Raw genomic sequence first — 17,592 nt, forward strand, 5'->3', positions numbered from 1 at the left:
AGATTGCGATCTGACAGCTGAGACAGAAGAGCTGACATTTAAATCCAGATGGGTACTATATACGATCACCGTCTTTGAACATCAACTGTATTATAACTTCTGGGGAAATTTCTCATGTTACGACAACCTATGCTTAAATTAATTATGCTCTATGAATATAACACCCTCTGTTATAGACAGAGCGCACTAAGCCACAAAATCTTTCAGAAGTTTATTTTTCGAAACTGGACCCGATGAAACGACAGCATTAACGACGTGCTCGGGAAGAATAATGGCAGCCACGGATGTAATTAGCAACTCCTCTCCGACAGTGGTATGAGTAAAACTTATCTTTGACCAACAGAAATTCAACATGGGGTAATCCAAGACTGAAAAGTAAAATAGTCTGACTAAAATTATAAAATCGAAATTAAATATTTAAATTACTTCTAGAATAAGGAAAGGGATCTCATATGGATAACTGACACGAATGCAAATGGTTTCCGACACCAGAAAGTTGAGGAAGACAATCATGTTTATGTGAAAATTGGGAATAAGTGAAGGAGGAAAAAATTGGGACAAATTAGCTGAGGAAGTCAATAACGAGGGTCAAAGGCATCGAGTGCGGCCAAGAAAAACAATCTAGCTACAGGTCGATGACCATTTCTGGCATAACTACGCCTTAAGGACACTCCAATCCTATTCTCCTTTTCCTGGGATGCAAACAACGGGCAAAATTAAGCATTGACTTTTAATTGCGAATAGAAATGGTAATTACGAGATAGCGACATTAGTAAAGATTACATAGCACTAGCTGCTCTAAAGGAAATTTATTAAATCTCATAGAGTGTACCAAGGGCATAACTGCCACATGGCGAGGTTTACATAACTTCCAACAGGTCTAAAATTTCTAGGTAGCAGACGGTAGCATGACTCACCAAACAAACCCGGTCGGCGCGTACAATCTCATTTAAGAGAACAAGTGAGGAATCTATTAAGCTTCCTTCAAGGGCAAAGGGGAAGATGAAAGACGAAAAACTTTCACGATTCGATTGATCTCACGCTATTGACCTAAAATGGAAACACGGGAGTCCGCTCCTTCCCAATGCCTCGAGGGGCAGTTGGAAGGTTGACTTACTCCGTCATTCCTTCGCCCACGATATCGCCGCGATAAAGGTCGGCGCGATCTACTCTCCAAAGCTTTAGACTAATGAAAACAACACTTTGCCGTACAGCTTCGCTTTGAAGACTTACTTTCAGAAGAAAAAACAATTTCTCCATGATAAGATTCAGTTACGCGCGTATAAAGGATGCATCACTCTCGCTCGACTGGTCTTTTTTCCGACGGATTACGCGTTAAAAACGTAAGCTATTATATATAAATTTCCTATGCACACAAGGTAGACCATTATAAACATTTTCTCGTATCTAAAACTGAAAAATTTTACCCTAAAGCAATCTCAAGTGTGACTTTTTATGCTTGAGGTGATCGCAAATGTTAAAAATGGTTTACACTGTGTATCCTGAAAACTTTTAGTCAGGTTTAAACGAGCAACACGTCAAAAACAAGGACAAAATTACGACCAGTCGAACGTAATGATGAATCCTCTGAAGCTATTTAATTAACAATTTCAGGTTAACTCAGTACACTCTTTCCAACATTAACCTACCTTTGTCTGAAATATGAGAAGTTTGCCTCAGTATTTTCTCAAAGGTAGACAGTCCACATTTGCGTTAAAGGCGAATGCTAACGAGGATCAACTCTCATGTACCCTGAATTATTCGAAATGATAGCAAAGATAGAAGTAATGAAACGATAGAGAAAGTTTTAACAAGCACTACTAAAGGAAAAAGATAAAATACGGTCGTGCGGGCACGAATGATGCGTCCTCATGACGGCAAGCATTTAATTCATTGTGGAGCATTTCAATTCGTAATGAAAACCTCTCCTTTGAAGCAGCCATAAGACACGTTACACACACAGAAGAAAGACAATCGTTGTCCAAAGGCGGAGAGGGGCGGGGCAGAACGGAGAACACGGATGAGTTCAGGGAGACACGCGTCTCTCGTGTACGTCTGCACTGCCATAACCAGAGCGGAACACAACAGAGCGGAGACCATGGGGGATTCTGGACCACGAGCTCAAGCTCAAATAAATAACTACATATGAAATACATTTCCACTTTCAAACCTCTTTTTGGCAAATAAATTTTATTGATGGTCGAAAATGAACATTTTCAGCAGACGACAAATGCATTGGCGAAGTAACACAACTGTTCACATGCGGAGCAAAGCTACGAAGAAAGACAAAATTTAGCTATATGTATATAAAAAACCGCTGAATGGCCAAAGGAAAAAGTTGAAGCACGCCGTATAGCACTCACAATCATTGTGAATATCCTACAGTGGCAAAAATAAAATAATTGAACAACTTCGCACTTAGCATCAAAATGAAACAAAATTTCTAATGTTACAAATGCAATGGCATCCTAAATCTACGAGATACCTAACTAACAATTTTTTGGGAGTGCCAGGAGAGCAGTCTATACTCAAGTCTTAACTGACGTGTTAGCTCCGTAAATGATAGTGGACAATGAATATACGAATCATAAATAAATTCACGAAAATGAATTCTATAGCTTTTTTCCGAAAATAAGACATCTTAATTTTCAATATCAACGAGAAGCACTGCACTCTAAGATCTAAGGCAACAAAGTATATTCCAATTATAGTGAAAAGCAACAAAACTAATTTTTTTTCATTCTTGGACTTAAGGGATTGGTTTCAAATAACGTAATAATGTTCAAACGAATGCGTCTTTGATTATTTTACATACATAGATAAATTAAATGGTGACTTCCTAGGTAACTACATGGATTCCACCAATTTAGGCTGACGAGAAACGTACGTGGAATTTATGTTTAAGTGAAAAATGTGATCACTGGTATGGTAAATGCTGAGAATCTATTTTCGAGATGATTTTAATGTGATTATAAGTTCCGTAAGGTATATGGAATTTATATTTCAGGCTTCAAGGTAGTTCGTTAAAAGACCCACAAAATTTAACACGATGAGAGTAAATTTATTCAAAACATAAAAAATAGGAAAACTACACGCATCTTAATGGATGAGAACCGGCTTCATATCAATCCATGCAGGCAACGACTCCATGTAGGAAAGGCAAAAGAGTCAATTTTCTAAATCTAAGTATTTTTAAACACATATAATACTAAAATATGAAACTAAAAACAGGAAACATACTATGAGATTGCCGAATCAGATTAAGAACCGTAGAAAACTCACCGGATTAAAAATCGAATTGACATACGGGAATACTATGAGAAAGAGCAATCTAGAGACTATCACAGTTATTAAAAGCTAAATACAGGCAACAACAGAATATTTAGAGGCTATTTTACTGAGCACACAGATAAATAGAAAAATGAACAAGACATACATCTCGTTAGCTTTTATCTTCCAACTGATACCTCAAGAAAACTCATCAAATTCGTTCCCACAATCGCCGACTTGGTGATAAGAATTTAAGATGGCGAGAGCGAACTTCAAACGGTTAACGAACGGAGGAATTGTTACCATAGCTTGTAGCATTTCACAGACTTTCCCAATTACGTGATATCGCTAAGTAGAAATGGTAGAATAACTCTGAGTGAAACACTCAAGACTCCGCCCAACGATGGTTTTTTTAACGAAATATAAAGTTTGTGGAAGTTAAAAAAAACTAAAACGAATCTCAGCTAAAAAATGCCCCCAAGTCCTTAAAATAAGAAGATGATCTCACTCTTGGATTATTATCATGGCATGATATTTGACAGTAGCATGATAACGACAGGTGTACTTGGATAAGTTACAGGAAAACCAACCAAACGTGAGCTTATCACCACATCAACACAATAACCGGAAAGAATTAACATTGAGGTCAGATAAACTTTGGATTCATGAAATAAAACGTTTCTTAACCCTTAACCAGTGACGTGCAATTCTTGTTACACTACCAGTGACGTGCGGTCTCGGAGACCGCAATAAATAAAAAAATCATAAAATATTCTACGCCATTTTTATTGTTTTGTTTAATTTTTCTTTGAATGCTTAACTATTTTAAAACTTATATTAAAATTTTTACACTCCCATTACGAACCAATTTGTCATAAAAATTGTGATTTGAAGCAGGATCAAAAAACTGATGCCAAAAACACTTGAGTTATAATTATTATATTTATGTATCAATATTTCACCAGATTCAAAAAAGGCCTTAAATGTTAAAGTTGGAAGGCTAAGTAGTAAGTAGCCATGAAATTTATCCGGCTTTTCCTTTCCTTGATGCATTCTTAGTAAGTAACGTGCGGTCTCACAGACCGCTAATTGAGCTCAATTGCAAATTCACAGAAATTAATAAAAGGCACGTTAATTTTAAGAGTGGGATGTCCTTGTTATGCAAAAATATGAAGCTAACGAGAATTATAGATATTTTGAAATCTTAATTTTGAAAATATTCATAATTTTAAAAACGCAGCGGTCTCTCAGACCGCACGTCACCGGTTAAGGGCTAAAGACACGAAAACATAACTTAAACCCTAATACCAGGCAAATCGACGTAATTCATTCACTTTGTTAATCTTTTCAAATTCCAGGAAGGTTTATTTCTGGGAATCAGCAATTACATCCATGACGACATCATAAATGCTAAATAAATTTTCAATTACGGATTTTTGGACTCTATCATCCTACGTTTGCTAATTTCACATAAAAATTAGTTTAATAATTCAAATTCGCCAGTTGTACCACAATGACCTTGGCCAAAAAATATTCTTCGAAGTGGTGCACTTTACGACAAGGAACTTAAATTACAACATAAGTAGGTGTACGAAATGCCTTTTTCCACGGAAAATATAAGAGTGCAGTAAGAATTAGGTACGCTACAAAAAAAAACACTTGAAAGGCATAACATAATTTCTAACGACATGCATTCTCCTGCAGGTTAACTTCTGGTGTCCACACGCCCCCCACCTATTGATGAGGAAACTTGGGGGGAGTTTGAAGAAGTATACCTAATAAAGAATAACCGGAAAGGGAAAACGGAATACGGCAGAGAATCGTCAAAAAACGCTCAAATATGAGGCGGTTTTATTATTATTGTTTCCAGATGGCCTCCGCAAAGCTAGCAAAAGACGCTCACTTTGTTCGAACAGCACAAGTCACAACTGACAATGAGTTAAAATGAGATACATCCGCAATAAAGAACAGAATGAGTTATTTAGTTCAAACTATGCATGCCAAGGAAAAATGGGTCTCCATGTGAGGAACATTAGAAAAATACAGGTGAGTAGGGAAAAATAAAGAGTGATATTTAGGCGTTTAAAACTATGGATAGAAACTACCTAGTTCATTATGATGACTAAAATGAGCCTGAAACAAAATGTCCAATGAAAAGAAAAAAAATCAAAGAGGAAAGAGCTACTTACCATGACCGTTGTTAATTACTCCACCGTGTTGACCCTGAGTAAGAATTATTTGAGAATCCAATTCCTGGAGCTCTGCATGCAATTCGGCTAACTTTGAGTTGGCCTTTTTTACAATAGTAGCAACATCCGAAAGAGAGCGACGGTCAGTGGCAACTTCACGAAGTTTTTCGGCTCCCTCTTTTATCTTCAGTTCTTTTCTAATTTCTCTCCGAATTACTTCTTTTAGTTCTTCTAACCTGCTATAAGGCCACGAAGAGGGCGCACTCGTCTGGGTGCTGCCCGAAGATCCTGAGGTGTAATTGGGAGGGTTACTCTGAGGGGCTATGTCGGACCCTTCCGTTGCAAGGCCATATTTGTGGCTCAACTCGTAGATGACAGGGTGACGAATGTACTCCCCCTAAAAAGAAAATAGAAAAATTGGTAAGCCGAATCAAATACATACGCTAATGTTACTAATTAATTTCAATACAATCGACCACCAGCTGACCCACGAAAATAGGCTATAAATTCCCATGTCTTTCTCCACAAATGATCTTGGAACTCTACGTAAAATAAACTTAACACTAATTGAAATCACACCAAATAACTAAATGCATTTAATCTCCTATGAAAAATGGTCTAAAACACAGCAATTACTCAATAAATTCAACGTATTATGGTTAGGCTTCATTGTGGACAAGAAATCACAGTTTTTGGCATTGAAATATCCTCTAAATCGACAATACTCACCCCCTCCCCGCTGGAGATGCATTTAGTGAAGCTATTACGAATCATTATGAGAAATAAAGCCTTTAACCATTGTTGAAATTACGTTGAGGAAAGAGATGAAATAAAATTGTGCATCAACGCCTTGTTCACATAAAACCTGGGAAGACACCACCTTATCAAGGTTCTCCTCGGGAAAAGATAAGCAGAGCTAGCGCCATCACTCACACTTTTATTTCAGCTAATGATTCATCTGAGGGCACTTAAACTTGAAAGTAAAATATTTCCTTTAAAATTTCACGATAATCTGGAAAAGCCAAAGCTTTGGCAACAGCTGAAGAGAAGTACGGAAGAAGAAAAGAATGACAAAAAATTGACCCATAATATGAGTTGGAGACACAATAGCTTGTAGCTTCTAAAACGAAGTAATTGTCTTTGCAATGATATACTAACGAGTTTCCATGCATCGACTCATTACTCAATATTCATCTTACTATGGTTAGCATTCATTGTGGACAAGAGATTGTTTAAGCACACATTACGTATTTACAATTCAAAAAAGAAACTAAGCAGGTATGGAGTTAGGATGAGAAGGATTACGAAACAAAAAGCCAAATAGTAGACATTACACCTTTATCCATTAATTGCAGTTCACAAACATGATTATGAAAGGAACACTGTACTTATAATGGTTTCAAAAAAAATTCTCGAAAGCAAAAACCGAAACTACCTAACATGTTAGCTGATTTTGTCCACAAATAAAAACATCGTGACTCCATCGTATAAATTAATTTTTTTTAATCACTCGAACGAAGTAGTCCGACAACTTTTGTGAGTTATTCACACGCATATAAACAATGCATAAAAAAACACTAACAGATTAACTACTGAAAACCAAGATTATGCGTTCAAATATGATATAAATGAAATTAAAAAACTAAACAAACATATTCCGTTTTCTCACATATTTTTTGGATTAATAACTAGACCCACTGTTCCCTAACTCATTTTTACTTAAACGACTAACAAACTTAACTTAAAAGCAGCTTTAAAATCTTTTTAACTATTTACTTATACCTGAAACGGCATATTACACATGACAGAGAGGGGTAATAAAATGGTCAGACAAATATAGCGAGCACATGGATAGAAAGAAAAGATTAAAATCGTGAAAGACAACTGATTAGATGCAATAAGCAGTTTGTAACCAACTGCCAATTTAAGCTCTACTTAACGAAATTTTAATATCCCATTAGGGCGCATGTATTCGTCAGATGTTGAAAATCCTATGAGGCCGATACACGATCTAAAACATGTAGATGTATGCCAAATTATTCACTGCCAAGCAATTATCATCTTTCTCGAGCAATTTACCAGAAAGACGAAGCTTGCTATTATTTGCGTTCCAAGTCGCGTCAATTTCATACGTCGGGCAACGCAAGGATACGTTAATTTACCTGGACCACTAACATAGGATCACCAATACGTAAAACGTTATTTCAGCCTAATCAAATTTTCGCTAAGGCCCGGAAAAATGCAAAACCCGAAATCAGCTCATTCAAAGCTAGAGATTCTTTCTCATTACACTATGATAATATTTATATATAATAAATATTTTTCATATATATTTTATAATTTTTTTATATATTTCAATCATTATACGTAACCCTGATCAGATATCTAAAGTAAAAAATAGGAAGTAATATACATAACCACGAGTACTCTACTTAAACTCTAATGCCTGTGGCATTAGCGTTATCCCAGAAGCTAGGAAAACATCTCAAGTGGAGATTTACATAATTGGCTACAAACTATACTTGAAAATATCATTCACAAGTTTCCAATGCTCGAGGAATTGATGTAGCTCACCACATACGCTCTATTGATAGCATCCTCTCAAGAATTCTAGCGTATAACTTCTCCAACTTTAGTCTCCAGATTAAGTTTTATAATATCTTAATCAAAAGAAAAGAATATTAAAGACCATTTTTATTCAATGACCAATAATCACGGCAGATTATGTATAATGAGAGATTATGCACATTTAGGCTCCAGTGCCAAATACTTGGAGCGGGGAGAAATTTTTTCTCCGAAGACAAAATATATTATGGTATACATTCTATTGGTGTGGTATTGCAAACACTTTCCATCATTATAACAAATTAAAATTAGCAGCATAATCTTTTGATGGAATGAACATTTCCAGACGAAAGGTGTTTCATCGTAAAAAGGACATTTTTATCACTACGAAAGAATCGATAGAATGCCACAAGTCTTTTCTTGGCATCCAAAGAGATTACAATTTCTTTTCTTCAAGTCTTTGCAACAAAACGGCAAAATTGGAACTTATGCTGACACTGCCATTTGATCACCAGTTGAACAGGTAATTATGTACGATCAAGGTCGAAGAAGAAAGAAGGGAAGATATTCCTTGCATTATAAAACGAAACTTCATCGTTTGTGATTACTTTCGAATAAAACTGGTAAAATGAAACGACTCTTTCTAATATATCCCGCAAAAATAAGTAACAGAAGCTGGGTGCAGCATTCCATTACATTCCCACGAATCTCTCAATGCAGTCAAACGCAATACGGGAAGTGGGGCCGAAGAGGAAAGAGGAGCAATCATCAAAGGGCATCGACAACACACGAAGCGCAGATTAGTGTACCTCTACCTCAAAACTTTATCAGGAGGTGTTAAGGTAGAGAATTGCTATTAAACAGCTCTGGGGAGTTCAGGAAAGTTAGTCATATTCAGAATTTTCGACTTCTCCTTTCCCTCCCACGCAGTGGCGTAACTATGCGTTTTAAGACCACAGTATCTTAAATTTCCCAAGCTAAAGTATCAAAACTAGAAAATTCATTGAAAAAATATGCACATATCCCTTGATCTACTTCCCCGGTGTAGTTTGAATAAAGAATATATATTTCTAATTTTTTTATGAGGGGGATAGATCCTCAAAGCCTCAGAGAAATAAAAAATATATTTTAAAGCATTGTCTAGTTTTGAAATATAATTACTGCATCTACTCAAAGTGAAATTTTAAGAGCCAAAATTGTGTAAAATGTATTTCCAGGCATGTAATTTTTTTAGTTTTCCCGGACCGACTGTTGCTCGGAGGGGGGCCTCACGCCCAGACCCTCCCATCCCCCCCAAAGCATATTCCTAGTTACGCCACTGCTCCCACGTATCAGTTGCGCCCCAGTACATGATAAGGCAATTTATCGTGTACAGGAGCGCAACTCCATTCTAAATCGTAGCGGGGAGGGGAACTTTAAAATTCTGAATAAGCAAGACAGTGGGAGAATGAGTTTTATCTTCAAAAAGAGATATTTAGCGAAGCTCTCCCAATCATAGCAAAGAGAGGAGAAAATAAGGATGAAGGCTCAAATAATTTTGCAAATCGGGTAATTTCCATAAACAAGTGACCCACAATCTCGGACTTTTTGGGGCTAGCCCTTTCTCCCAATATCGTGTTTGGGGGAGGGAATTCGTTTATTACCGTTATTGCGGTCTTAACTATGTGAGCGAGGCAGAAAACGAGAAGGGGAGCACTCGTTCTCCAACATGTACTGCATAGTGTTTACAATAGTAATTCTTCTCATATTCACAAATGACATACACGAAGAAATACAAAGGCAATCAATGCGAACATAAGATAATAATACCAATGTATTGAAGGAAAATAAAAAGTCCGAATTGCAACCCAGTGAAGTTTCTGATTAAGACAAGGAACTTTACAAAACATCTATTAAAGCCTACCGACATCATCATCATTATATTAATTACAATTCCGATCCATAGAATTCATAAAATTCCTTGGATTGAAATACACTGCAATGACTAAAATTGGCAAAAACTTCAGAATAAGTGAAAAATATTATAACCGCTACATTATACGTAAAAACGATTGGAGAGGTATGCTACAAAGCAGCATAAACAGCCATGTGATAGACCAGGGTGTGCAATACATATTGGTGCGAATTGATAGCCCATACAAAAGGCCCGAGACAAGGATCTCAACCAATACCCATGAGTTACCTGTTCTTTTTTTTAAATATTATACTGAATTTACGCCATTGCGCACACTTCTAGTAAGGAGTCAGCAGGTAGTCACTAGGCTAATAAAAATTGTGAGGAAGGTTGAAAGGCTACTTATACGGCTTGTTCTTCGCTGAGTGACATGAGACAATAAACACCGATGAACTGATAAAATTGCCAACTTTTATAGAATTAAAAGTCGTTATTAATCATACTTAACATTGCCGTTTGAATTAAGGCTTCATTTTGCACCAATAATACTTCGAAAGTAAAGCACAGGAATCACCCAAGCGCCCCATTTTTCGTAAATAAGTGTAACTTGTATTGCTTTCCGGTGAAAGGTGGCGTGCATGAGTCACTTCCAATTTGTTGGCTTCCTTGACCATCAGGGTGCGAACCTACCACGGATGGAAAATCAAGTTACCGGCGAAAGGAAGAACTCGTAAATACGTAAGCTCAATATGCCTCCCTCCACAAAAACCGGCCAGGTCAGATCAACATTGCACAAACGAAAACAACATTTTAAATCGACAATCATAGAATACGAGTAAGAGTCGATGGTTTTACAAAGAACATATGATGCGAAGGCCAAGGCAGGAAAAAAATATTGAGAAAATTGGTCGACAACAGGCTGAAAACCTTTCCGAGGACCACGAACTTGAAATGAATTCTACCACGTTCATTTATGAGGCCAGATTATTAAAAAATTGCCTTGCAATAGATTTGAATGCCATTATAGATGCATACAAAATTCATTACAAATTTTAAAACTGTTCAGTACGTACTCATAGAAGACAGGGCCTAAAAAGCAAGCCTTCCCGTCCCAAGGGAGAAAATAAAAAACATACGGTGAGAGAGACTCAAGGTTTCCTCCGAACATGGAATGACCGCGAGGAGGAGAGAGTGATTCACCGACTTTAGCTGCGGTAATTTTTATCGATTGGGACGCATATACTAAGTTGCCTGATTTATCCACTCTGGGATTCTGCTAAGAGAGGATAACAAAACGCAATGATGGTTGACCTTTTATCGGGGGTACACAACAAACCACATGTTCTCTAATTATTATCGGCAAGAATCTCGATTTTGTTTAAGAGTCGACACCGAAAACCGGTTTCGTTGCGAATACATTAAAAATTCCGTGAAGCCAGCTAAGTTTTTATTTCGTTAAATAATGAGATTTCGTTGCGCTAAGCCTTGGTCTCTTGAATTAGATAACGCGATCGAAGAAACCATTAAATGAAAAACCCATACGCACTAAGCACTGGATACGTACACCTAATCAGTATGGGAACCTGATTCTAGTATGCATAATAAATATGGGCATTATTTACTGTCTTCCCTAGATGTGGATACTTACCGACGATACTTGCTGACACTCGCTCACTACACCCTACAAAATACATAGCGGGTATAAATTAAAGGCAAAAAATATACGATCAACTCACGAGAGGACTAATTCCCTCAGAAATACAATGAAAAAAAATTAATAAAAATAATCAAACGCTTTCAAATCATTTCTCATCGGCGACAACAGAATATGCTCAGAGAAAAAAATATATAAAAAAAGGAAATATTCTAAGCATATTAGCTCAACATAATCTCAGCAACAATTCGACAGAAAAAAATATCACGACATTACTAAGACAGGCGCTCAACATCGGTGCTTACTTCAATGGATTTCGTATTCGTCAACATTTTTTTTTTCAATAACGGCAGGCTCACTTTAACTAAGGCACTGGATCAAATCAGGTGACCACCAGTGCGAACCATAGCCAAGTACCTCTCTAATTCCAACGCGTTACAATACTATCAGTAAGAGAATTCCCAGACAAAATACAAGTGGTCTTTTATTCACGCTCTAAAAATCGAAATATGGAATTCTCACGACATAAACATGTTTTTAAATGGAATCATATAACGCAACTCCTTTTGGCCACTCTCAATTGATAGGATAGTATAATATAAGGATATAAACAGGAAACTTTCATATGCATGATTAAAAGGTTTCCAAGATAATCAATAAAAATTACAGATTATATTTGAAACTTATAGCACAAGCTACAGATACAAAAATTTTAACTATCGAAGAGTACAGACCTTAAGCACACACAACAAAGCCTAGGTAAGCAACCAAGAGATAACGAATGTAGAAGGGCCAGCGTTCAGCAGCGACGATTAGAGAAATGAAAACAGACAACCAGAAGAATTTAAGTTCATACTAATATAAAAAAATAAGAACAGAAAAGAGAATATAGAATGGGAAAAGATGAACAACTCCAGGAAATTCTCTATAAGAAGCCGCACAGTAACTAGCAACAAATACGATTCACGAAAGAACACAGACAAAGATTTTAACCACACGTAGTCCAATCAACATTTAAAACACTCATAAAATCAGTAGATTCCAATTCGAATCCCGGCAATTCCAGTAATTCTTTTAACAGCCACAATATGAATAAAAGCCAAAAATGATTTTGGTACCCATAATGACTTATTGTTAGCTAATAATATTACAAATTAGGTATAAATATTTTCTTAAACTTCAAGAAAACAATAAATTATTCTTACTACACATGATCACAGAAAAAAATAATTCATCATGTGAGATGCAAAGCAGAGTCGATATTCATTCACCATTTACGCCGAAATTCACGAAGACTTAAGCAATTAAAAATAGTTCGTACATAGAGATATTTACTACAACCTTACTGCTTATAGGAGATGTGAGATGGCACTATTAAATTTACCCTTTCTGTAAAAAACTCAGAAACAATATTCACGGTCAGAATTTTCTGTAACGAATAACTCGAAAGATAAGAGACAATAGCTGCAGTCAAGATTATATCGGTCCCCTCCCTCCAGGAGAGACCGAGGGACACCCTGCGCAAGATTCAAGCACACTTACCCCAAGGAAAGAAAAATATCAAAAACAATTCTACAATCAAAACAAATGGAGAGTTGTCATGCGCTTGAATATCAGTTCACTTTGCCAAGTAAAGGTTAGAGAGACTCGCAGAAGCACTTATCGGCTTGTAGTTACATACGTTCCCAGAATCGGAGGTCTATGAGTATTACCTGCAATTCTAGAGCCTTAAAATATGAAGACTCCGGTAGTTGCACGATGATGCCCAATTATCTTTGAAAATGCAGAACTCGAGTAACTAATTCGAAATGAGTGATGAAGAAAATCGCTGTTATTTCCCTATTATAAAACATATTTTCAATTTTTATCGATAAACATAAACACGATGAACACTAGCTCACTCACGGACAAATTTAAGAAGTGGCATGCATTGATAGTCTCCTCTCGAAAAATAATACTTATGCCAAATTTATATCAGCACTATGATTAGGACGGCGTTTTCGTCAGCATTTTTTCTACTTCCATCACACGCTACCGCAAAAAATTACAATAAGGCCATTTGGATACGCTGAAAGCCTCGAGGCTTAATGAAATGTAGTAGCACGCGTTAATTATACCCAGATCAATGAACTATTGACAAAAAATTAAGCGTAAATTTCAATGAATTCAGCGTCAGTCTTCCACGTTTTGCTAAAAAAATAGGCTGCCTTATTTACAGTGCAGTTCTATACGCTTGGGTCAATCTCTGTGGCCTCGATACCGGCCGTGGAAGGGCAGTATTTATTAGATAAGTGGGTTGTGGAGTGTTCCGGCACGAAGGAACTGGTATATATTTCGAACGCAGACGTTCCACTGCAGTGCGCGCGATGTTACCGGGATTTTTTTTGACACAGCATGGGCAAATCGAGTTAAGGCTGGGAGAGGAAGAAAAATATTTCCAACCATAAGTTTTAAAAGAGAAAACAAATAGTTAACCAAATGAGGTACACAGAGTGAAGGATAGCACGTAAATCTAGTCGGAAAAGAAAAAAAAAACACATCGACTTAAGGTGTATTCTCACAAGAAATAACATTTAAATGATACTGAATTAGACAGCTAAAGGCGAAATTATGGCTAAATATTTTGCGGTTGGAATGAATAGTTTAAAAGCCCACTATACGAAATAAAAAAGAATGAAGGGAAGACTTCATGCACTGATTTAAGAAATACTAATTCCTTACGAAAACTTATTCAATGCCAGAAAATAAAAACCTCAAATAAAAACCGCGGCGATAAAAGTATGTAGTATACAATAGTAATAATACCATAAAAAATCCTGCAGTTTCTCATTCCCCTGAATTGCGATGTATCTCTGGGTTGAGAGGGAAGCAAAGCTTTGGAGGTAAATTCATTCATCCCAGTCTAAGTCTGCACAATGAAATTCTAAAAATTAAGATTGATAGTGTGGGATTTGAACATAATGATGCATATAAAATAATGTTATTTTCCGTTAACTTTAAATTTATTCATTAAGACATGGGTTTCTAAAATTAACAAAACATTTAAAAAGTAAACAAAAGAATTGATTTGCAGATAATGATGTCTAAAACGCCAAATATAGTGTTCGTCCACTTAAGAATAATTTATATAGATACATGGAAAATTTGTGAAATATAAGTGGGAAAACTAATGGAGACATAATTTGATATTCAAGAGCCCTTCAAGAAACATCTCAAAATTTTCCTCCATAACGCCCATAAAGGTACTAATTTGGAGGATATTGCGAAAAAAAATATTTAACCCTCATCAGGGGTATCTGACGAAAAAATCAGGCTGCAAAACTATTTCCACAGTTGGAGTCCGTTTCCATCGCCAAATGAAAAACACAAGTGGAAAAACATACTTATTAAACTTCGCTAGCTTATCGTGAGAATACTATAAACTGGGCGGAGGGGGGCAAAATGAGCCCCTTCAGATGTACCTAAGATGATTTTTAATCAACCCATACTCTTTTCGTCATCGATCTCCATAATTGACCAGCCTCGCACAAAATCGCCTTGATTGTAAGGAAATTCAAGAGCGAGATTTTACTTTATCATTTCTACGTCCACGAGGGCTAAAATAATAGAAAGTATGCAAGCTAAAAATATCAAATTAATTGCTTCATTTCGGCAATGGATTAACTTTGCGATAGCAATGAGCATTCCCAACCAATGAGCCTAAACTGGCTAAAACCTTTTTACTCATCTTAGTATTCTGTTCAAGAGAACACTTAAATCACTAATCCTGCAAATCGTTTAAAACGCATAGCAGAAAGGATCGACTTCGATCAATAACTAAGACTAGAAACGTACAGACCACATCCGCAAAATCACACATACCTCAAAATGGAGAGACTTCAATTTCAGAGGTTTGTCTTTGCTAAACACCATGCTGAATTTCATAGGGAACCTATGATCCACAGACTAATTGAAACACTGTCACCATACACTTATCACAGAGCACAAATCATAACACGTCTAACACAGTCGTCTGTCGGCTTAACAACATAACTTCTCCATTCTGGTTCCCAACCTCTCTCAATCGGCTGCTCCCACCCCCCCACTCCGTCTGACTCGTCCCACTTGTGAGGAATCCTCACGAGTTACATCTGTATCTTAAGAAGAGTTCTGAGCCACAGAGAAACAACTCCTTAAAATTTCACCAACTCGGAAAATATTTTAACGCGTTTTTGTAGGAGTTGAACTCCATTCCTCGTCACTAAAGTCTGACCTGTGTAAATGACGATCGAAATTTGTGCAACAAATTCAACTAAAATAAAGAAGCGTATTAAGGTTGAATAACAGTGGGTAAAAATATTCGTAACTGAGCAATCTATAGTGGGTTAATAATATTATTAGAGATTGGTTATAACACGCCAGTCGCATTTGGTAAACAAGAGAGCGGCTCTATCATAATGATAACATAATAGCAGGTTTTGACATTTATTATAGTACACTTATCTAATGCCACAGTCATTTGGAATGTAATAATGATGCATATCTAACAGTTTACGGGTCCCATTCAAACTCATCTGATAATTATTCACTACTCTATATTAATACGGTTTTATTGACATTGTGCAATAAAATTTGCTGCCACGAGAATAAGCTCAATTACATCAAATACACATAGAAATTAACACACAGTGGTATGACACAACCGTTAGATCATAAAATATAGGTACAATCATTTAAACTGCTATACAGGCTCTGCTTTTTCAATAAATTAAGTGTAATAGATTCTAAACTCACCTGATAGTATCCCGAGTCCGCCATGTTGAACGTATAAAGTTTCCTCTGGCAATCTCGACAACAGAAACATTAAAACCTTCCCACCACTGGATATTTATCGTTTACACCGAAAATCATGTCAGTTGAAAAACTATTAGTAAATAATTCACGGCCACTAATAATGCACAAAGGCGTTAAACTAGGTTTATGCCGACTATTTTCGCTAATCTACCTTCCCATCAAACCATTTGGACGGAACTGAATCCGGGACCAATCCATGAAAAGGATACAAAACGGCTCCGCCATGCGAAGCTTAACCTGTTGCTCGATTGGCTTTGTATCAGTGAAGTTTGGCGGCATACCAGTGTTAAAAATAAAAGATGTGCCTCTGAATGGATTTAATAATTATTACCACCTCTTCATTCCATCAATGATCAAGCGTGGTTTGTCTACAGTAACAACGATGGCTGAATTATATTAAAACTACCGAATGTGTTAATGAGTAACGAAGTAATGATATTGTAGGTGTAATGTGAGTTGTGACCTTGCAATTGGCAATTAGCCTGGGATGCAATTGATTAGTTCATTGACCTGTCATCGTTGTCAAAGGCCATTATTTAGGCTTCAAGTTTTTTAACTCTTGTTTTTATATTTTAAGTTCGTGGGCAAATGTTGTTGTAACATTTTGTGATATTAATTATTATATTTGACGTCCTTGCTGCCTGGAGATTTTGCCGTTATCGAACATTCATTATTCTGCATTTCAGAATTGTTATAACCACCAAATAAAGAACCTTTTCAACTTTTGTTGATTTTTAAATCAATATTTTGTATGTGCCCGGCTGTTTCATGATCTAACGATGATCGCTGTTTGCACTTTACTATAACGGTGATTCTAAGGTGGTTCCTTCGTGAGGTTGAGGGTGCTATCTTATTAATTTGAGCAGTAATTTTAATGGATTCTACTGAGCTGTTTTTGAAGCTTGGATTAATTGGGACTTAGGTATGATTTCATCATGCCTAAGTCGATGTCATCCTGTAGCCTCTCTCTTGAAAGGTCACCAGTGCCTTATGTTTCATTTGTTACTAGCCTGATTTTTCTACGATGATGTTGAACTGAAAACTCGCTGAATGTAATGCTGTGCGGAACGTGGTCACCAGTGGAGTGGGATGTCATGAAAGGAAGTAGTGGTAAGTGAAAAACCGCTCCCTCTTCTCCATTTGTATTTTCTGAACAAAAATTGTCGTTTTTCTGCCTTGTTCCTTTT

At 36.6% G+C, this 17,592-nt stretch overlaps 1 protein-coding gene across 3 annotated transcripts in view; it reads right to left on the reverse strand.

Annotated features, from left to right (window-relative positions):
- The window catches only part of LOC124159397 (serine/threonine-protein kinase N), a 95,852-nt gene extending 79,253 nt beyond the window's left edge, over positions 1-16,599 (reverse strand). The window contains exons 1-2 of one of the 3 annotated variants that reach the window (XM_046535224.1): positions 16,346-16,599; positions 5,460-5,856 (exon numbers count right to left, since the gene is read on the reverse strand). In XM_046535224.1, coding sequence (XP_046391180.1) covers positions 5,460-5,856; positions 16,346-16,369 — 421 coding nt within the window. In that variant the 5' untranslated portion in view covers positions 16,370-16,599. Of the gene's footprint in view, positions 1-5,459; positions 5,857-6,188; positions 6,276-15,433; positions 15,565-16,345 lie in introns of those variants that run through there. The other 2 variants (XM_046535206.1, XM_046535217.1) reach the window with 2 other exon arrangements.
- Between the last annotated feature and the right edge of the window lie 993 nt (positions 16,600-17,592).

The sequence above is a fragment of the Ischnura elegans genome, chromosome 1 (assembly GCF_921293095.1).
Source record: "Ischnura elegans chromosome 1, ioIscEleg1.1, whole genome shotgun sequence".
Classification (NCBI taxonomy): domain Eukaryota; kingdom Metazoa; phylum Arthropoda; class Insecta; order Odonata; family Coenagrionidae; genus Ischnura; species Ischnura elegans.